The sequence below is a fragment of the Cololabis saira genome, chromosome 13, assembly GCF_033807715.1.
Source record: "Cololabis saira isolate AMF1-May2022 chromosome 13, fColSai1.1, whole genome shotgun sequence".
NCBI classification, from domain to species: domain Eukaryota; kingdom Metazoa; phylum Chordata; class Actinopteri; order Beloniformes; family Belonidae; genus Cololabis; species Cololabis saira.
Window position 1 is genome coordinate 34,851,603 of NC_084599.1, and position 23,748 is coordinate 34,875,350.

Here is a 23,748-nt window from a genome sequence, read left to right on the forward strand (position 1 = left end):
CATCTGGTCCAGATATTCATCACCTCAGACATCTAATAAAACTTTTTGAGTTTTTATCATCACATTCATAGACAGTAATATTTGTTGCACTCTCCAAGTTTTTCTGTGGTCAATTTGATAGTTTCCTCTACCATGAAAACTGTAGCCTGTTTTGTACTTCTGCATAACAGCTACGCCCATCTCTGGCATTCATACTTCTGAGATGTCACTTGCGTCGCTTCGTAATTACACCACCAACCGCTGCAGGTGGTGGTTTAGGTGGTTTTTCTGCTGCACCGTAGCTCGCAGTGCCAAGTTCCCTTTTGTTTACCTATTGATTATGGGTCAGACATAGCAACAGAGGAGTTGGAGCTGATAAATGTTGACAATCACAAGTTTTTACAGACATTACAGCAAACTTGAGAAAGACAAAGAAGAAATCTACCGATCACGTTTTGGAGGAAGGTGCTACGCCATAGCCTACGCCGTAGCTACAGCAGAGCAACAAATTTAGACATTGAAACTACAATAAACCTAAGTGTGTGCTAGGATTGGGTGATATTTTACCGTTCACGATAAACCGTCAACAAAATTCCCCACGGTAAGAATTTGTCATCTTGCAGTAAAAACGATAAATTCCCGTTGATGACGTTTTTGTGTAAAGCTGATTTATGGTTCTGCGTTAAATCCACGCACAACGTACGTGAAGGAAGGAAGGAAGGAAGGAAGGAAGGAAGGAAGGAAGGAAGGAAGGAAGGAAGGAAGGAAGGAAGGAAGGAAGGAAGGAAGGAAGGAAGGAAGGAAGGAAGGAAGGAAGGAAGGAAGGAAGGAAGGAAGGAAGGAAGGAAGGAAATGAGCCAGAAAGAAAGAAAGAAAGAAAGAAAGAAAGAAAGAAAGAAAGAAAGAAAGAAAGAAAGAAAGAAAGAAAGAAAGAAAGAAAGAAAGAAAGAAAGAAAGATAAATTCCCATTGATGAGGTTTTTGTGTAACAAACATGGCGGATGTGAGTCATTACAGTTGGTTTTTATTAATTAAATTTAATTGGTGTAGTTTAGTAGCATTTAGTATTCTTTTAGAGCAGTGTTTTGGGGGCTCCAAAGACTGAATGTGGTGATAGATTTATAGTTAAAAAGATGGAGTTGAATTGGTATTTTTTTATTGTCATTTTTATTGTTATCGGGATAAATGGCAGAAATTATCGTGATAATTTTTTTACTCCATACCGCCCATCCCTAGTGTGTGCAGTGTTCATTGCTCATAAATAGGGGAAATATTTTTACAGCCACCACATAGATAAATTTGATGGGAAGAATTACCTTGCTTCACTTTCCCTCTTTATTTTGTGCTGCGTCCTCGTGTTCTCCTGAAAGAATCTGGGTAAGGCCATACTTAGAGATAATACAACACATGCACTCATAGTTGAAACCAGATCACAAAGTTTGATGTGTTTTTCTACATGGCGTTCCCGAGGGTTTTGTCACTTAACCACGCGCTGCTTTGAGTTCACGGTTGTCAGAATCTCTGCAAAAACCCCTCACAGACACCCGCGCACATACCACTGCCATTCACGTTCACTCAAGCCCGCTGCGTGATCCCTCCTTTCTCGTCAGTTACAGAAATGTCTGAATATTTGTTCCCATGCTTTTGCTTTTCTCTCCTCTTGTTTTCTCAGTTTCCATAATCTTTTTTTTTTTTTATATTCTTGTTTTGTTCTCATCTTCACATCATCAATTTTCTTCCTCTCCCAACGGAGCTTAACTCTCATCTCTGTCATGCATTTCTTTTACTTAGCCTTAGCAACTCACCTCCTCATTTCCTCCACTCGATTTATAATCTGTGTCTCTAACCCATTTATGGTTCGTATACACGGCACAGTTTCCACACTCGTATAATATCATTACATCTCCTAATCTGCTTAATCTTGGTCAGGACGCCAAGAACAGTACGATGATGAATTGTGACGGATAGAGCTTCTGCTTATAAACATAAAGTAAAAGTAGCTGATAACATCATCATTGTTCATTGTTGTATTAACCAGTTGCTTTACATCATGTCTTAAAGCAGTACAATGTAACTTTTAGCTTTTGTTGAGTTTGGCGGCTCCTTTGGACAAAAGCGGTAGTGCTTTACCAGAAAGAACACTACATTTCCCATGAGCACCAGCGCGTACTGCCGGAAAGATCCTGTCCCCGTCATGTGCATTTGTTTTAATAGTTAATGAAGACGGGACGGACTTTCAAAACTACTTTTCTGTTTCACCAAGTGAACAGACGGAACGCAAAAAAAAAGATGTTTAACTGCTGGAAAGGAACTGGAATTTACCGGGATACCTTAAACAAGGAATCCAGGGACCGGTATATGGAGAAAATAATGATTATTAACGGTTTGGATCCATATGAAATCCCTACTAAAGAGTGGTCGGAGCTCCACTCTTTTCCGGGCATTTTTTTTTTTTTGTCCGGGCATTTAGCTTGTTACTCTCCCGCTTTCTTTTTTTCGCCTCCTCCGATAAAACTTTTATTTTCTTGGGTTTTTCCGCTGCTTCGGCCATGATACCAGCTTCTGCTGAGCTCTGCGCTCCAAGCCCCGCCCAGCTTTCGTCTCTACTACGAATCGGGAAGGAGGGGGAAGTGACGTATGCCGTAAAGCAGTCAAAGCCGTAAAAAATTGTAGTTTTTTAGTGTGGAAGGGTTCCTACCATGCTCCTCAAAGTTACATAGTGCCAGTGAAGGCGATACAGACCCCTCAGACCATGACAGAGGTGTCATTAAACCTGTTGGAAGTTGATGTTGGAAGTTGATAATATTATATTAAGGTGGAAAAGTTACATAGTGCTGCTTTAATATTATAATGTTATTAACTTGGTGCTGATTTGGGTTTGACTTCCCCTGGTTCCCTCAGTCCTGAGTGTTCACACCTGTGTCTCATCAGCCCCTGTGTCTGTATATTATCTTGCTTTTCCTTCCTTGCCGCTCAATTATTTTTCTGTGCTACACCCTTCGTGGCTTCTTTGGTGTTGTTATTTTGGTTTTGGTTATCTTGCAATTGCAGTGCTTTTGGTAATTACTTCCCTGAAACCTGACAATGAAGGCAATGGGCAGCGAATGATTGTGGTTCTGGTTTGAAAGTCTCAGACTATGTTCTACATGGCATGCTTTTGCGAGTGCCCTCAAACACTGTATACTGTAAGCTGTGTGTACTTACATGCACGCTTTAGAAATGAGTGACGTTCTCAATCTTTTGTACGTAATTCCTCTCTTATGAGAGAATAAAGCTGCAGGACTAGGACCCCCGCCCCGCTTCATTGTCTCAGGTTTAAATCACATTTGCTTTTTTTTTATGTACAGCCTTTTGAGCACCTGAGACAAAAAAAAGGCGGTATGGTAATATAAATTTATCCTATTAGGGGTCAAGGGGGGCCAGGAGTCTGTGCCAGCTCTGAGTACACCCCGGACAGGTAGCCATCCATCCATCCATCACTGCTCAGGGTCACGGGGCTCCGCTGGAACCTTTCCCAGCTGTTTTCGGGCAAAAGGCAGGGGATTACCCCAGACAGGTCGCCATCCATCATAAAATATAAAAGACATTTTAAAGCCTCATCCTAACTTATAGCTTCAAAATGGTCATCGGCAGAGGTGTCAAAAGTATTCACATTCATTACTCAGGTAGAAGTATAGATACTAGAGTTTAAAAATACTCCTGTAGAAGTTGAAGTATCAACTCAAGTTTTTTACTCAAGTAAAAGTATAAAAGTACTGGTTTCAAAACTACTTAAAGTATAAAAGTAAAAGTAATGTAAGGGGGAAAAAATCCATTAAGGACAAAAGCCATTGAAAATGAATGCATCTTAGTATAATGCAAATATATTAAAGAACCATATATGTGTACTATTGAGCATTAACATGTGTTTCAGAGAGCAGGAGATATGATGACTAGTTGCCTATAAGTAATGTAATGGTGCAAAAAGTCAAACTTCAGAGGCATGTTATCTTTTATCCTAACCTTTATTGGAATGTACATCCAAGTTTAGTTGCAGGAATCTGAGGGAACGGATGTAAGAACAAAACTGGACAAGAACATCTGAAACAACCACAACCAAATTCACTCTATCCGGATGGAGCAATTTAACTGGATAGTTTTTTTTAAAGGCAGAAATTAAATAGATTAACGAGGCTGTTTTTAAAATGTAAGGAGTAAAAAGTACAGATAATTGCGTGAAAATGTAAGGAGTAAAAGTAAAAAGTCGTCTGAAAAATAATTACTCCAGTGAAGTGTAGATAACCAAAATTTCTACTTAAGTAAGGTAACAAAGTATTTGTACTTCTTTACTTGACACCTCTGGTCATCGGTTTCTTGGATATAAACGTGTAGACCTTTGAGGCTTAATATCTAGTTATGGATTGTTTTCCAAAATAATAATTACCAGGATACTGAACAGAAGTGGTGAATTTCACAATTGCTTGGAAGGGCTGTATTGAACATAAAGCGCCAACTGAGTGATGTCACGTCTCAGATGAATACATTCACATTTCAAAGGCAGTCTTTGAGTCTGAACAAGGACCTTTTAAGGTTTGAAACTCTATACATACTTTGTTATTCACAGTATTATAGTTAGAACATCTATAATTTAACTTTTGACAGAGTGCTTTGTGTATTCCTTATGGTAGCAGACAGGGGAGACGGGAGCTCGAGGCTAATGGATTTAAACTGAAAACATTAGTGGCATGAAAAGGTGCACGCCTTACACACTCTAATATCACTTGGTGGTTATAAATCACTGACAAGATTGTGTGCACTGCAATTGTGCAAGAGGTGCTGAGAGACGAAGGCATGTGTGTGAAACAGAGCGCGGTAGTCGCTGCTTGGGTCAGAGGTTGGTACTGTTTAACACAACAACACATGTAACAACAGGGACTAGACGAATGACCGTCTCTGTATGTTCGCACAATTTACAGAGGAGCGCCTCGGATTTCTCTGTGATAATTAATCACACACACATAAAACCCACACCTCGTCTCTCAGCCCTCCTCTGGTCTCTCCCGCTGCTTTTATGCCCTCACCTGCCACAACAGAGGGATGACAGCCGCACTTGGCAACAGGGAGGAGAGGAAATGGGAGCAGGAGAGGGGAGGGTAAGTGTCGGGGCGGATGGGAGGGGCGAAGAAGTGAGTGTCAGTTGAAAAGGAGAGAAGAGATGAAAGACAAATGGAGGAACAGGTCCAGAGACATTGAAAGGAGGGAGAGAGACTAAAAAAAGCCACCAGATGGGTTTGTTCTCCATACACGGTCGCTAATTGAGTCAATACAACGTACAACCTTCCTTTTGGTTTACTAATGTGCAGCACTTGTAATATGATAAAGTTGCTCTTTCTTTTCTTTTTCTTCCACCACTGAAGAGGCAGCCAGAGAGATGAAATCAGAATAAGGCTTGCAGGTCCAGATGGTATCAGCCCCGGGGTCCTTAAAGCCTGTTCAGATGGGCTCAGCCTGAGTCAGGCACGGTAGTGGACAGGTGATGATTCGGACTTGTTTCGCAGCCACGGGATACTTGGCAGTCACTGAAATGACCATGAATACCAAAGCAAGCTGGGATTGAACAGAATGGTTGAGAATGTAAAGAAAAAAAACGCTATCAGAGCTTATCTTAAGTGAAATGAGCTTGGACCTCCAGAGAGGCGTGCAAAAACCGTTTGCCCTGAACACTTAATGAACTGAAGCAGTGTTACGGCATTACTGTAACAGCGCATTCACCGTCAGCTGGAGATTAACAGAGGTGTCAAGTAACGAAGTACAAATACTTTGTTACCTTACTTAAGTAAAAATTTTGGTTATCTATACTTCACTGGAGTAATTCTTTTTCAGACGACTTTTTACTTTTACTCCTTACATTTTCACACAATTATCTGTACTTTTTACTCCTTACATTTTAAAAACAGCCTCGTTATTCTATTTCATTTCGGCCTTTAAAAAAAAACTATCCAGTTAAATTGCTCCATCCGGATAGAGTGAATTTGGTTGTGGTTGTTTCAGATGTTCTTGTCCAGTTTTGTTCTTACATCCGTTCCCTCAGATTCCTGCAACTAAACTTGGATGTACATTCCAATAAAGGTTAGGATAAATGATAACATGCCTCTGAAGTTTGACTTTTTGCACCATTACAATACTTATACTTATAGGCAACTAGTCATCATATCTCCTGCTCTCTGAAACACATGTTAATGCTCAATAGTACACATATATGGTTCTTTAATGTATTTGCATTATACTAAGATGCATTCATTTTCAATGGCTTTTGTCCTTAATGGCTTTTCTCCCCCTTACATTACTTTTACTTTTATACTTTAAGTAGTTTTGAAACCAGTACTTTTATACTTTTACTCGAGTAAAAAACTTGAGTTGATACTTCAACTTCTACAGGAGTATTTTTAAACTCTAGTATCTATACTTCTACCTGAGTAATGAATGTGAATACTTTTGACACCTCTGTTTATCACTGCTAGTGCTTCCTTGATGGTTTTCCTCATTTTGGTTAGAGGATGCGAAAAAGCGACCCAATGACCCAAAACAGAAGAAGAGAAAAGTGTGGGTGTTGCTGTTGTTCTTTTAATAACACAATGCCAGGAATTCCTCCGAGTCTGTGATCAGAACCGACAACACACGGCTATCTGTTAAGGGGACTGCAGTAGTTTAGGGTTGCACTGGGTTGAAAGAGTTGCGTATATGTTACAATGTCCAATCCAGTCAGATTGCTGTCACAAAATGTTATAGAAAACCACTAATGGGGTCTTTCAAACATGATACCAACAGTTCAGTCAGTTCCAGATTAATGGAAAACACACATGTAAAAAAAAAAAAAGTCTCAAGTATTTGATATTTCAAGTCCTGCCAAACTCTTAAGAGCAAGAACTGAGGAATGAATGATGAAGGAAAGACAGTAAAAAAAAGAAGAATCAGTGACTTGATACCTCTGCTCCTTTGTTCAGTTTGTTGTTGGACATCCCGCTGTCTTAAACACCTGGTACCCATTACCGCATCCATGCTGCATGTGTGTGAGTGTGTGCATGCGTGCAAATGTGCGTGTGATCTGTAAGTGAATGAGAAGGACAAACAGATTAAAAAAGGAGGAGATGGATGAATGGAGGAACCAAGGGAGGGCTGTAGTTCAGTTTTTGTGAGCTCCCATGTGTTTTTCCATGAGAGCGAGTGCACTGATGATGTGACACAAACCATATGTGTGAGGCCAACATCTGTTTGCTTTGTGTCTTTAATACCAAGATGCTGAGCCCTTATGTAACAAAAGACACTAATAGTTATTTAAGAAGCTCCACAGCGGTGATGACTCAATAAGTTGATTAAAGAAAATACATTTGAGAGGCAAAAAAAAGGACCATATACCCTTTTTTTTTGTCCTCACAAACATACGTTTTTTATTTCCATGTGAAACACTGCAGGTTTGAAGCTCCCAAAGAGGAACAGAAGACATTGGGAAATTACGTTCAACATTGTACTGCACAGTTGTGTGTGTGTGTGTGTGTGTGTGTGTGTGTGTGTGTGTGTGTGTGTGTGTGTGTGTGTGTGTGTGACTGTGAGCAATTAAACTGACTAAGTGTTGCACATGTAACAACTCAGTGAGAACAACTTGCTCCAAGTCTGTCTATGGACCCAAACTGAGCCGGGGGAAAACTGAAACGAGTCCCCAAATTATTCTGTAAAAGTCTGTCAAAAATTATTAAGCGCGCTACGCTGCCAAAAAGCTTTATGAGGTCCTGCACTGGAATGCAGGTTCAATTCAAGTCACATTTTGTCAAAAGTTTGCTTTTCTAACAGCCCCAGAACCGGTTTTATGAATTTGAGATAAATGCTGCTTCACAACGAAAACGTCCAGCATAAAATCGTGAAAAAAAAAGACTTGCTGTATTATAAACTTACCACAGTTGTGAATGTATATTTTCACTGCTGAGGTCAATATTTTTAGTATCATTTGTCTGTGTGTAACCCAGTGATGAACTTGTAATCTGTCCAGAGTAAATACACAAGATGAATGAATGGACTCATTGCAATTTGGCAACCTCTTACTCTGTTAGTATTTGTTTTGTGTCTTTCAGGCAAAAGTGGGCCCAACCAGAGCTCAGCACTGAAATATTGGTGCAGTATAGATCAATAATTCACAAGACCGCCAGGTCCTACTACACAAATAACCTTGGGACGGGAGAGATCCACTTACTGCGGAAAAGAGCTGCAGTTACGGACTCAGACCTTCAAGGCAGCGGCCCAGGAGAAGGTATCAGTGCTCACTAAACTCCAACATGACACAAGAAAGTCCCGGTGTGGCACCGAAGGTCACAAGAGACAGAGGAGGGAGAGAAACAGTAGGCAACTTTTTTTTTTAGGTGCGTCCGTTTCAAATATCACATTTTAGGGGGGAATAAGCACTGAGACAGAGACAGATCAGTTCATACACAACACCGTAATGTTAGGAAACAAGAAGTGCAACCAGAGAGCCTTTTTGGACGTACAAGGCCCTCTAGTGGAGTTCAACACCTCAGAACCCACCTTGATGGAGGTTCAGGAGTAATTTGGGAAACAGAGACCAAAGTGGCAAGAAGGGAGAATGTGGATTCCCATGGACGAGAACTTTACACAAGCTAAAGACGTTCACATTCACCTCAATTTTCAGTCCTATCTACAACTGTGAGCCTCCTCCTATCACGGGAGGTTGTATGAGGACCCAGATGCAGGAGAGCGGGAGGCAGGAGTTCAGCAAAAACAGGGTTTATTAACACAAAAAACAAGAACCAAAAACGCTGCAGAGCAGGGTCTCCAGGGCAGAACAAAAACAGGAATCCAAAAAGCTATGGGAGAACATGGAGGGAGCAAACAGTACGGACTGACAGGGAGCAAGGGAAGACTAGACCAGATATACACAGGGGATGATGAGACACAGGTGTGAACAATCAGGGCAGATGAAAAACAGGCGGGGCAGAACAGAAACACAAACTGGGGGAAATGTCAAACACTGACACCTCCAAAGAAACAGATAAGCAGCTATATCAGTAACAGGTACTGTGGTGTCTGGGAAATACAGGAAAGGCCGGTCAACTAATCAGGGAGGGAGGAAGGAGGCGACCTTGTGGTGCAGCATAGCATTGAAATACCATCTAAAGAGAAAAAAACGGTCACCAGCCAGGCAAAGCATTTGACTGTAGCAGTGTTGCCAACTTAGCGACTTTGTCGCTAGATTTAGCGACTTTTCAGACCCCTATAGCGACTTTTTTTTAAAAAGCGACTAGCGACAAATCTAGAGACTTTTTCTGGTGTTATTGGAGACTTATCTGGTGGGCAGAGCAGAGCAGAGAGGAGAGCTTCACCACTCCGCGTCCAGACTGCGCAAAGCCGCCGCTGGCTTGCAGAGCGGGATGTAAATGTAAACGTTTCTTTTTTCTTTTGGATCACTTTGCCGGTCCCAAGCCCGGATAAAGGAGATGGTTGGTTGTAGAGCTAGCAATTTCACCCTACATAACAATATTTTGATTAAATTTGCTGTTATAACATTTAACAATACAGGACAAAACTGATGTGTGTAATGTGGATCTAGACAAAGCATTAAAATCATTAAATGTTGTTAATGTTGAAATTATTTTTGTACATTTGTATTTCTAAACATATTTAGGGTGTTTTTTACTCACTTTTGTTTCTCCCACGACGTTATTCCTCTCTCCTACAGCGTCCATTACAGTTATATGCAAATTGCCAATCATGCAAATTAGGCGATGACGTCATTTAGCGACTATTAGCAACTTTTGGGACCGCCAATAGCAACTTTCCTTACTGAGGAGTTGGCAACACTGGACTGTAGCCTCAGGGATACGGCGTCCCTCTGAGCATCTGTCCAGAACCCCTGAAACTTGGCTCTCCATATGTTTCACACACGCAGCAGGTTCAGGACTTGGATGAAGGTGATTTTAGATTAAGACTCCGTTATTTTCCCTGGAGGAAGAATTTGTGTTTAAGGCGCGCTGAGCGATGTAAATGAGTGTTACTTATCTCTCCAGTGCCTGAAGCCACGTTGCAGGGAGGGGAGAGGAGTCAGAGGGCGTTATTGAGCAGAAGGGGCAGCAGGGCTGCGTCGCCAATATCAGAAGAGCTTAAGTGTGGGCACTTAATCGCAGGTTATTGGCAGGGCCGACTCGACACCCAACACTGTGTCAGTTAATGGAAAAACGGACAGGCGACACACTAAAGTGGGGTAATAAACACAGGTTACTCTGCAGTTTAAAAGGTACTCCAGAAAGGAAGTGGCTGCCACAGTCTCAGCAGCACGGCGCTGCTTGGAAGGAGCAAGAAACTCAGGAGACGAGTTTGATGTTTCCCACACAATCTTCTGGGACTGCGATGTTCTGAGAGGCAATAGCTTATCAAGACCCCAGAGACTGTAGCACGATTAGGGGGCACTTTGGTGTATGCAAGGATGAAGCGCCGAGCACAGAAAAGACTCGAGCGTGCAGATTAAAAGCTTTACTGGGGGGCGTCAATCCATAGGTGTCTCTTGCTAGGATTTTAATGATGTTATTTGAGCCAACAAGGATAGAATCTGAAAATAATATAATACATCCAAGGTATATAATCAATATTTAAAAATAAAACGGCACTAGACATCTCCAACATAGTCCTTTTGAACAAATATACACCTTGACAGCATTAAAACATTAAATACGGTTGAGCATCCGCTGCTGCACACTTTATTTCGCTTGGCCTATCACGATGCCTATTACGAATTGGGCTTGATCCACCTTCAACAGACTGTAAAAAGGTAAGAGTTATTAACTACACAATTTAAACTGTAAATGCAGTAAATGTCCGAGCAGTATTGGGGCTGTCAGAGAGAAAAGCTAAGGTTCATAAAACATCGGCCTCCAACAGGCCAACGTGAGAGAGTGTCGTCGGTGTCTAGCAGCGGTATTTTTACTTTTAAAGCAAAAAAACCCCCAAAAAACGCACCTTAAAACAGTGAGTCATTATTTTCAGGCCACGATACACTGCTCATGGCTTTGTGTTTGTTTAAATCCAAAGCAAAGGAAGCAGAGAAAAGAGAAGGAGAACAGAAACAGACAAATAGTGATTAGTTTAAGGTCAGTGGAGCAGTGTGTGCTCGTTATTGCGGTGGCGGTGGAGGTACACGGCTGATGTTTTGCTCAGTGTTGTGTCCTACAGTCCTAGTGTGTAGCTGGAGGTTTCTAGGGGCAGTGTGTTCTTAGCTGTTGTTAACATTAATCCCTACTGACCCCATTATGGATGCATACACACACACATACACACACACTCACACACATGCATACACTACTGAGATATGTGCTGAGCAGCTCTCACTTTGCCCCTTTATCCTACAACCATATGAATTTGTAGCAATAGCTTTGAAATGTTAGAGATAAAATCTGACTCAGGTGTGTTTCCAGCTGGGCTGAAGCTTTGAAACAGGTCAGAACGTGATCGGAAAGTTCAGGAACCCCATCAACAAGCAGCTAGACGGAATCTCTCAAGACGTAACCGATACCAAACGTGTTCAGGTCAGTAAGTAAAATTATACTGGCAAAAGATATTATTGAAAGATACTTCTCTGAAACTGAAATAAATAAAACTCGGAACATAAAGCATTCAAACAAAACCATTTTGTCTGCGCGTCCAAGCGAAGCAGCGGTCTGCTGCAGAGCAGACAGACTGGCTGCTAAAAATACCTCTGCAAGGAACTCCTCTTGATTAAGGTGACTGGCACACACCGAAACGTGCACACAGGAACACTGAAGCCTCCTGGAAGCAGTGTTAAATAAATAATACAGACTTTCTTTTTCCATGAAGGGCGGATAACGGCGATGCAGAAGAAGAAAGTGTTTAAACTGGAAACTGAACTTTGCTATTACTGACGTCAAGCGGCGGCTTTAGAGTCCTTACAGAGGTGAACGAGGTAGCCTATGGTGATCGCCCTGGAGGTGTGAAATTATGGGAAAACTTTTATTTAACTTATTTAGAATACCTCATTATGTATTTTGAAATGATTGATTACATCAGCAACTCCCTGGTAGTCTTTAATGTTGCTGTACACTCCCCAAAACCACTGATTTCAGACATTATATCACTATTATAATAAAATATTATGCCTCTTGAGAGAGTCAAACTTTAACAGATGAACATATTTTGTCAGTTTATGTATTGATTGATTGATTTACCTGTTTGTTTGTTAGCTTTGCCGCCTTTGAAAAGAGAACCCTCTATTTCTTTGACAGGAATCAGGTTTTCATTGACTCAAAGATTAATTCATTTCAAAGAAGAACATAATTCATTTTAAAAGTTTAAAGTTTCCCAGCTTGAGCACCTTCAGATAACTGCAGCTGAACATTTTATACAGGGATGAAGATAAACATTTAAATGCCGCAAGTGTTCAACACTCTTTTCTGTGTTTACTGGACTCTTGTTCCCAGGAAGTTAGTGCAACAGCTTAGCTGTCAAACCCCAAACAAGGACGCCAAATATTTGCTGTTTACATCTACAGAAGTGCAGGAGTGATGTTCAGACCAGCTCGACCGCCTTTCTGGGTCGCCTGCATCATTATGACCATAATTAGAAGATAACATACAAACAAGTATTACTGTAATGAAGGCAGGAATTATATTTGTATGTAATAATATTTGTAAATGAAAACACTACCATTTTCTTTTGGATTAGTTTAACAAGAAAACTGAGAATGGAGATCTACTGTATCTTTTACCATTGCTAAAGTACCCTTGTGTTTAAGTATTCCAAGAAAATATTAATTATTTATTCAGTATTTATGAGTGTTAACTGTTAAAGGATGACCTTTATGACCTTTTCTTAACGAAGCAGATCACCATCTTTCCCAAATCTGGTTCTGCAAGAAGTTATTTCCTGTTAAGGGGCAGTTTTTCCTTTCCACAGTCGCCTGGTGCTTTCTTAGGGTGGGGAATTGTATCAAAGAACAGTTTTTGATGCAATCTGTTAGTTTTCTCCAGAAATACAGGAACTTCATCACAAAATCAATGTCCAACAATATATTGTTTTGAAGTCACATCAATGTAAAAACAAACTCCCAACATCCCACATAAGAGATTTTCGCTAATTTCTTTCCAACATTTGAGTATTGTGCCATCGTGTCATCACATCAACAGCGGCGAGTTTGTGGACGTATTTACCTGAGCGCAGCGTCTGTGTTTTTCACACCAAACCAGAACCTGGTCACTCTGGAACAGACAGAGAGAATGACATGGGATTAAAACAAAAACAAACACATTTCCCCCCACACATTCAGATCTCTCCGTGAGACACTACTGTTTAAAACACAAGGAGACAGGAGGCAAAATATTTTTCCGAATCACACAAGCAGAGGAAGGTTTGTCATGCAGTCGGACACAAACTCAACCCTTTTGTTCCTTACGTAATTACCCCGCTCGGGGTGAAGAATGATTTAACACACTGTGTTTGCGGTCTCAGATCCAGACGGATGAAAATGTATGTTTATGTGCACATGTGTGGGTGTGTGTGTGAGTTAAATGTCGAGTGGGAAGTGAGTCAAGACCAGGACCACTGAACATGACGCGATGACCTCTGTGACGGAGGGAGACGTCATCTCTCCACATCACTTTAACTCCAACCAACAAAGGTCAGTGTAGTCTGGGTTTGAAAACTTCTAAAAATCCATTCATAAAAAGAAACAAATGTATTTGAAAATATGAAAAATAAAAATAATGGAAGGAAGAAAATAGCAAACTAAATCATAGACGTGATGCACAGTCCTTAAAGTTTCTCGCTCAGATTTGTAATGCACGTCTCAAAAGCTAAAAAACAAAAAACCAGCCTGGAACTTGGACAGAAGCTCGTGTGAAGGTGGAAAGCCCACGTTCGCTGCTGTTTCCAAGCATTTCACTCTGTCTAGAACACTGCAAAGTACCAGGAGAGTAACTTGTCAAAAAACAGTCTAAACGTGGTCAAAAGTGTAATATTTCCCAAAGGAAAAAGAGGAGAATAATGATGAAGAATGCTCATTTTCCAGGACAGACATCAACAAGAATTCCTGGCTGTTTATAAATGAATTCTTCTGGACGGCTGTTAAGAGGGATTTTCATCGGAGCGACACACAGTGGCACGTCAAACCGAGACTGAACCAGAAAGGCATCATCACTCTGTCTCTGGGTTGTTTATACACGAAACGTGGCAGAATATCAACTAGATAGAAAAGTGCTGGAAAGTGTCGTATGTGAGAGAGCGCTGTCTTATCTTCTTCTGTCTGGCTTGAGAAGCGCTTTGTGGTTTTTACCCAGTGAAAAATGCAATGTAATTAAACTTTACTTTCTTATACTCTGCTTTAAGCAATAGAGTTCACAATGTAGTGTGATTTTAAAGGTGATGACGATACTAAACTTCATAAGTATTCAGAGTAGGAATGGGCGATATTTTACCGTTCACGATATACCGTCAAAAAAATTCCCCACGGTAAGAATTTATCATCTCGCGGTAAAAACGATAAATTCCCGTTGATGACGTTTTTGTGTAAAGCCTGATTTATGGTTCTGTGTTAAATCCACGCACGTACGTGAAGGAAGGAAGGAAGGAAGGAAGGAAGGAAGGAAGGAAGGAAGGAAGGAAGGAAGGAAGGAAGGAAGGAAGGAAGGAAGGAAGGAAGGAAGGAAGGAAGGAAGGAAGGAAGGAAGGAAGGAAGGAAGGAAGGAAGGATGAAGGAAGGAAGGAAGGAAGGAAGGAAGGAAGGAAGGAAATGAGCCAGAAAAGAAAGAAAGATACGAGACTGAAAGAAAGAAAGAAAGAAAGAAAGAAAGAAAGAAAGAAAGAAAGAAAGAAAGAAAGAAAGAAAGAAAGAAAGAAAGAAAGAAAGAAAGAAAGAAAGAAAGAAAAATTCCCATTGATGACGTGTTTGTGTAACAAACATGGATCTGAGAGCGAGGAGTCATTACAGTTTTGCAGTACAGGTATAATCATTTAATTGGTTTTTATTAATTCAATTTAATTGGTGTAGTTTAGTAGCATTTAGAATTCTTTTAGAGCAGTGATTTGGGGGCTCCAGAGACTGAATGTGGTGATAGATTTATAATTACAAAGGTGGAGTTGAATTGGTATTTTTTTTATCGTCATTTTTATCGTTATCGGGATAAATGCCAGAAATTATCGTGATACATTTTTTAGTCCATACCGCCCATCCCTAATTCAGAGATGGAAATGGACGATCCACTAAAGACAAAACGCTAAAAGAAGAAGACGTTAGGTGACGTAACGAGTAATCGTTTGATTGCACTTAACTTCACAACTTACTGTGAGACTAAATGTGCTGGTCGGTCTAAAATGCTTCATCAGCACAACCATGATGCCTCCATGCGAGATCAAAACAGCCATCAGAATATATGTGTGTGTGTGTGTGTGTGTGTGAGTGTGTGAGTGTGTGTTTGTGTAGCTGTCTGTTGCCGTGTGCGTGAGTGTCTTCAGGCTCATGCCTCTCCGGAGAGCATGTGCAAGTGTGTGTTGGTTAAGCCGCCTTAACGACTCTTAAACCTCTTTCTAAATGAGCTGTATTTAGCCTGAGCCAGGCACATCTCTTTTCACTCACACACACACAAATGCGCTCTGTTCAGGGCGTCTTTGTTTGCTTCTGGTATGATGAAGGTTACGGGGTTAGAGTCGGGGTAACGGGGCTCAGGTGAAAGGTCGGAGATTAGGGGTTAAGGGATTTCACGGTACAGAAGATGCTGCATTGGCTCTTAACATTCAACACAGATGCAAATTTCGGTGCAATAGCTGCAGTTAAAGCAGAATTCAAACGTGACTGCGTGACATGTGCAACCTCAAAAAGCCTTACAAGCGAAGAATTTACTGTCCCTGCTCCAGCTGTGGATTTTTACTGAAGTTTGAAAAGGGATTAAATTCGCATAATACTTAAAAAAAAAAAAAAAAAAAGGTCAGTCGGTACAGTTTTAAACCGCTTTCTGACTATAAAATAGGGAACACTGCCTCTTCACACTTTTCATTTATGCTTCCAAAGATCACAAATCATAAGTCCTGCTATAACCTGCAGAAATTGTGCAGTAAACGTGTTATATTGGTCAGAACTCCAAGTTCTTCACTCTTCTCACACTGTCATCCCACCATTTGCTCCGACGCAGCTTTGAAGTGTTGCCTCGCCCCTCCAGGAGTTGGCACCAACGACGAAACGATCAAGTAAATGGGTGAGACCAAAATGAGCGGTGGGCATAATTTATATTGTTCTGATATTTCAATATTTAGGACTATCTAATCTAGTCTCAGGAAGTAAATAAATGATATATTCTCCCCCGTGCCAGAGTGAGTGAAGGCTCATTCGGTCTTGACTGCACAGACATCTTTGGCTTAGCGGTAATCTGTTGTCAGGAGGGTTAACACCGGGGCTGCGGCTCATCTGGCCGTCAAAGAGAAAGACAAGACAGCAGAGGAAGAGCCCAGCAGAGCATTAAAGTAACTGTTACACTCTTGATGTATTGATCAGTCTGAAGACTGAATGGAAGGAGACATACTGTACATTGCAGGAGAAACAAAGGAACCTTGTTTCTACAGAGTCAAGTTAAGTCCTTTATTTCTGAGGCACATTAGAAGCAACTTAAGTGATGTAGAATAAATACAGATTTATAGCCACTCAGTCACTGACATGATCAGTAAATAGAGACTAAAGAGACTAATCGCGCTCAGGTGACTCTGACTGCATCATAAATAGCAGAGTTGTCATGGATACTGGAGAGTAGGAATGGGTGATATTTTACCGTTCACGATAAACCGTCCAAAAAATGTATGAAATCCACGCACAACGTACGTGAAGGAAGGAAGGAAGGAAGGAAGGAAGGAAGGAAGGAAGGAAGGAAGGAAGGAAGGAAGAAGGAAGATGGAAGAAGGAAGGAAGGAAGGAAGGAAGGAAGGAAGGAAGGAAGGAAGGAAGGAAGGAAGGAAGGAAGGAAGGAAGGAAGGAAGGAAGGAAGGAAGGAAGGAAGGAAGGAAGGAAGGAAGGGAGGAAGAAGGAAAGAAGGAAAGAAGGAAGGGAGGAAGGAAGGAAGGAAGGAAGGAAATGAGCCAGAAAGAAAGAAAGAAAGAAAGAAAGAAAGAAAGAAAGAAAGAAAGAAAGAAAGAAAGAAAGAAAGAAAGAAAGAAAGAAAGAAAGAAAGAAAGAAAGAAAGAAAGAAAAATAAATTCCCATTGATGATGTTTAGTAGTATTCAGTATTCTTTTAGAGCAGTGTTTTGGGGGCTCCTAAGACTGAATGTGGTGATAGATTTATAGTTACAAAGGTGGAGTTGAATTGGAATTTTTTCTATCGTAATTTTTATCGTTATCGGGATAAATGCCAGAAATTATCGTGATACATTTTTTAGTCTATACCCAGGGCTGCACATAAGTGGGCCGCCAGAGCGCATGCGCCGTCAAAATCCACAGTGCGCTGCCAATCTTGTGCTGCGAAACGCTTTTGCGTACCAACAGCTGGGGCTCATATTATTGGTTGTGGCCAGACCAGAATACTAATATTAAAACATCTATTGGGAGAGCTTTTCCCCAGAACTGCCACTCAAAGTTGGTACTGGGCTGGCCAATCACAGCGCGTCCGTTGCTGCGGTGGGTTGCGCAGGGAGAGAGGTAAGGATCAGTTTTACTGAACAAACCTAGACCCCGACAAGTCTCGTCAAAATGTCCAAGAAGCAAGCGCCATTAAGTAATTATTTTGGCGTTCCACCACCACCAACTACAAAGAGACGCCAAACTGAACCACTACCCGAATCAAACAGAAAACGTGTGTTCCGCCGAGAAGTGGCTGCATGATGTTACGCGGCGACGCGCACCGTACTTTCGCGCTCCCGCGTATCCTACTCCGTAAGCTCTGCGTTGGTGCAACGCGGAACCATAAATCAGCCACAAATTCCATCATCAAAATTATAACAAATAAAGGTTTAACATATCTTGCTTTGCATGTAATAAGACTAGGTAATATATTAGTTTCACCTTTTAAGTTGAATTATTGAAATAGATTAACTTTTACACCATATTCTAGTTGAATTATTGAAATAAATTAACTTTTACACCATATTCTAGTTGAATTATTGAAATAAATTAACTTTTACACCATTTTCTAGTTGAATTATTGAAATAAATTAACTTTGTAAAGGACCATATTGAGCCATTCATCTTTATAAGTGAATAAATATCGTTTTGCCTATAACTTATTCCTGCATCCCTCTTTTATCGATCCGGCGAGACGGGTCACCGCGTTTTTGGAGGCCCAAGTCACATATCCAGGGGCTCCTCTGAGCACCAGACCAAAATAATTATGTGCAGCCCTGTCTATACCGCCCATCCCTACTGGAGAGAAGGATCTCCTTAACTCTTTAAAATATTCAACTTTTTAAACGCGCTAATACAGCCAAGTGGCTTTTGAATTTATTCTGCTTGACAACATAGTTTAGATTAATGTGACAAATGTAATGAAAGACAAATAAATGAAAGAAGAAAACTGATAAAAGCAGACGCTGTGAAGGTTTTCAAAATTGCAAACCACATGTACAATATAGTATAAAGTACTGTACGTAGTGAGTACTGGTTGAGCAGCCGTCATGATTACCCAGAATGCTACTGTAATAACAAGTCAAACTTGGCAGTATTGTGACGGTATCAACTCATGTAAAACAGAAGAAAAAGACTTCCCGTAGGAGCACAGCGCTTTTACTTTGGAGCAGCAGAACACCATCACCTGCCATTGCACATACAAGTACTCAGTGTACATAGTACACTGAGTACACTCGGGGAAGCACGACCGCCGGTGAAAGCTTGTAGACGCTAAAGCAACAGCTGGCTCATTATCTAGATAAACTGCAGCTTCCTTCAATTGTCTAAAAATAACAAAATAATATTATCCCCCGCATTGCGTTCTCCATTTTCTTCTGCGTTCTGTTTGTTTATTCCCCCAAAGGTCCGACGTGATAATCTATTCGCTGTAAAAACTGATTAATATAACGAGGCGGGAGGTTTTCTGCTCGACCGAGTCTGGAAGATTAACGATGTAACTGCGAAGGCTTTTAGAAACCATATCTAGGAAATGTATTTACTTAACTCATGGGGTTCTATTCAAAGAGCTGTTTTATGTCACGCTTTTATTTCTATTTAATTATTTTCATGCAAAATATGCACAGTTCGTGTCAATCTTTCAAGCTTGTTAATGACCACTGAATTCCTTTGTGTTAAAAACAATTTTGTATTTAGTTCTTGATATAAACAGGATTTATAAAGTTGCCAGTTTCAGGGATCTTACATAAAGTATCATGATTATAGCGAGTCGTTTGTGTGGAAGAGTCTTGTAGCCGTACCGTGATCTTGTCTGTTAAAGTAGGACTAAACAAAATGAGGTAATTTTCTATTTTATTTAGTTAAGTGGTGGCTTTAATTCTTCATCATATCTACATTTTGTTTAAAAAGTCTGATATAACTCACCAAACCAGCAGGATGAGCATCTGAACCCAACACACAAGCACACTTGCAGGTTCACTGCTCTTGCGCTGCTGTGAGGTATCTGGATCCTCTTCTTATCCTTTGGCTACTCTTTCTGGACCCTCTAACTCTTCATGTGTCAGCCAACTTGTATAAAATTTGACAAACGAGGACTTGAAGATGATGTTAATGACGGTTAGTTAAACATTTCCAGATTTTCACAGAGGAGATAGAGCTGTGTTCCCCCCCGCCTCCACCACCACTGGACTCACATCTTTATCTCTTTCTTAATCTTTTTCACACTCCTTTTCTGCTTTTCTTGCCATAACATCCGTCCAGCCTCAGTCAGCACGCACAAGCCCCGATCCCCCCCCCACCGCACATCAGTAATCACACACATGGACGTCCACCTAGACACACTCATCCCAAGTCAATTTCATGGGACATATTTGCTGTCAGAAACAATTAGGGCCTTTTAGATGGGCCTGTGAGCCTTTAAAGCTATTAAACAGTGGTCAATGTGAGGTTTTGTGGGGTCTCGGGGGCGGGTGTGTGTCTGTCCGTGGCAAAACAGCTGCACATGTTGAAAAAATCAGAGCGAGAAAAGGAAGACTGGCAGAGGATGACTGTAAGAAGACAAAAGAAGATGAATGTGGGAGACGGAGAGAAGGCAGTAAAGAGGGAGGCCCTTGAAAAGATCAAAGGAAGTCAAAAGAATTAATTATGGAAATAAATATTGTTTAATACGAGCAGGGAGAAGACCAGACAGAGCTGGAAGCGGTAGTTCTGGGAAGAAAAACAAGGATGCAATAAATTCTGGTGCACGTCTGGGTGACATTTAGTCCCTGGGTTATCTGATCGATGAGAGGCCGGCATTAACAAGTGTGTTTTCATATGTCGTGGAAGAATATATGTACAAGATATGTCTACAAAAGTCATGCAAATAACCCCAACAGCATTTGTTCATTTCACGAATCATGGGGCTGATAAGATTTCCACACTTTTGCTCATAAGACACCCGAAGATATCCGGAGAATTTAATCTCAGCCTGGGATTTGATGTATGACAGAACAAAAACTTACAAAACACTCATTTCATTTTAATGAAGTATTTCCACATGGTTGGATTTAATGCTAAAACCACCCTGAGATCCACAAGAGAAACCTGTCACGAGAGAGCCATCAGGAACGGAGCTGACCGACGGAGCACCAAACACTTGCACTAAAGGACTTCCACATGGCTCCCATCGGCTGCCGAGTCCGCTGCAATCACCGCCGAAGAGCAACGACCTGATTTTTGGCCATTTGCACAAATGCACGTGCAGAAACGTGCACGGCCCGACGCGCACGCGCCCAGCTGCATACACTCTTCGGTGTTTGAAAGAGCGTTAGATATAAATCACACTTCTTCCACATGCAGCAATAAAAAGTGTGTTTAGGTGAGCCAGAGTGGAGGAGAGTGTTTGTGCACCGTGTGTGTGTGTGTGTGTGTGTGTGTGTGTGCATGTGTGTTTGTGTGTGCGCCGTGGTCAGTGTTTGTGGCGAGGCGCAGGAGAAAGTCCATTTAAAACAAGGCATTAACTCTACTAATTACAGCCAGATGACCAGAAGCAAACAGTGTGCATTGTGTGTACATGTGACGGATGTGTCATGACTAACTTCCACTCGGAGGAATATAAAGTTTTTCCCAAAAAGCCCACAGTGAGGGCAACTCATTCCCGTCAGAAGCCCCCTAATTAGTCTATATGTGCATTTCCATGCTTATGTGTCAACAGTTTGTGGTACCCCACATCCTGAGAACAACAAATGTCACAACAAAGTGGCTTTTTAACAATTTTTAAACTATGTAGTTTCCGCCCACAATCACCCCTGCTTCTGTCTTTCTGTCAGTAACAACAAATAAAAGGAGCCGGTCAACATTTTAAACACGTCTCATGACACAATTCTCATTTCTTTAGGGTTTAGGTCCATGTAAATCTATTACTAAGCTAAGTGAGCTTAGCACTGAGATTGCAAACACAGAAACTAGCTTCCTGACGACAGGTAGCACCACCAGACCCCACATGAGAACGCCATCCAGCATTCAAGGTAAATATCAGCATGCAAAAATATCCAATATTGCAATAAATGGTGGTCTTTTCTAAATTCCATTTATTTAAAGGAGCTGTATGTAAGAGCAATAATAAAACGAATCATAAAATGACCCTGATATGTCAACAGACATTTAAAAATCATGTTCATTTCAAATACTTATGTCACTGACAACAGCACTCAAGCCAGGATATTCCAGATTAAAAAGAGGAGTTGCAGCCCTCAACTGATGTTTATGTTGTCATTTTTTGTTTTGGCCTGAAGCTCCACCCTCCACCTATCTCCCAATCACGAAGTCAGTATTGTTTCGGCATCCGGGTTGCCAGCTCGGATCTAATTATCGCAGCAGCCGCTACGAACGTGTTGGATGAAAAAATGTCTAGCTTTCCAAAAACTAAAAGACCTCATTATGAATCCGAGTTACGTCGTGACAAGGTCCAAAATAAAACAAGGATTTGTTTTTTTTATTGCCATGGCAGCCTACGTTCCTGCTGCATTCTGCAGCCTACCTGGCAACCTCTGGTCGGGGGGAGGAGGGGGAGGGTACACGCCGCTCAACAATATTTTGAAAGTGACTGCAGTACCAGTTTTGGCCATTTCTTACAGACGGCTCCTTTAAATATGGATAATATATTTGTCCAATCAGATGAAGCCAATTTAAATGCTTAGATGCTTAGAGTTGTGTGAAATGGAATCCGGCATAAAACCTACGCCAAAGCAATATATCAACTGTGACGCTTCTAAAAAGAGGACATAAGTCAAAACTTGAATCAACAAAAAAACGGAGGATGCTGTGAGCGTTATGATGACGAAAAGGAAAGAGACGTGGGCGGAGAAGTCAGGGGGTCCGTTTTAGCTGGAAAGCATAAAGACACTGACTTCAAATGGTAAAGTATTTGTTAGCCGATCACTTTATGGTTCATTTATGGTTAAATCCTGCGTTTCTATTAAGTGTGATTATCACTCAGCATCAGAAAGCCGTCAATAAAGAAATGACTGGAGAAAAGAACAGATGTAGGTGTCACACGTGATGTGCCGATGCAGTTTTTATGTGGTAAGTGTCTCTCCATCTGTCTCTCTGCAACCGGAGGAACAAAGCCCCGCCGCCCGGTGCCGTCCCATTCCCCCTGTGATTTACTGTGTTGGAATTTCTTGCTCTGGTTTCAGGTTAGAATCATTTCTACTCCACCAAACTTTTATCGCCATCTGTCCCCGGTGTTCCACCGATCAGATGACATGGCGGTCCAGAAGCTGCAAGGACGCTATCTCGAAGGGGGAAAGACACGAGCCTTTGTCTGACGCCGTCAATGAGCCCACGCTTGCCGGGCTGCCTGCATACCAGCTCGCTCCTATAGCCCCAGCGTATCAGTTTTTGGGAGGCTTGTCCGTCTTCATGTGTGTCTGTAACACCTGTCAGTGGGTCCACTGGCCTCCCTCTCCCATCGCTCCTTCCTTCTGCTTGCTTTCGTGCTTGACTGGGTTCGTCTACCTGCTTTTATCTCCTCGTGTGTCCCCGTGCAACCTGACCTGGCCGCCATCTCTTGGTCTTATTCAGAGCTTGACTGACCCCTGGACTGATTAGAGTTACCTACCGCAGAGCAGCAGGGGCTTACAAATATACCCACATGCGCATAAACATGAATGCACAAGCAGCTTATTCAGTCTCACGCTGGCCTTCATGTCGGGCCTGAACCACAAACTATCTCATCGAGCTCATCGGCATCAAAGACCTCGGAGCAGATGAGGCACCGGCTTCATCTGATATCCACAAAAAGATCCAACCCTGCAGATTAGACTGGACTTTTTCTCTTATTCTTAGCCGTTTACATCATGGATAACTTCGGGAAGATGACAACATACCACCATACACACATGTGCATTCTCTCACACAGAAAACAGCTATAATTACACTATTACAGCATGCAAGCCCAAGTAGCGGAAAGCCCAGAGATGCAGCAGAAAGAGGTGTAAATAGAAAACTGGTGACTCACATTCTAGTGGCTACACACGAGCCACGCACACACACACACACACACACACACACACACACACACACACACACACACACACACACACACACACACACTGACAGAGAGAAAGAGCCAAAACACAGGGTTCACCCACATGTAGCCAGAGGAAGTAAAGTGCATGTTTGTGCCTTAGTGTGTGGT

At 41.5% G+C, this 23,748-nt stretch overlaps 1 protein-coding gene across 2 annotated transcripts in view; it reads right to left on the minus strand.

The window, feature by feature from the left end:
• Positions 1–23,748, minus strand: part of anos1b (anosmin 1b) — a 61,476-nt gene that overhangs the window by 33,549 nt on the left and 4,179 nt on the right. For both annotated transcript variants that reach the window (XM_061738750.1, XM_061738749.1), the window contains exon 2: positions 13,181–13,228. In XM_061738750.1, coding sequence (XP_061594734.1) covers positions 13,181–13,228 — 48 coding nt within the window. The remainder of the gene's footprint in view (positions 1–13,180; positions 13,229–23,748) is intronic.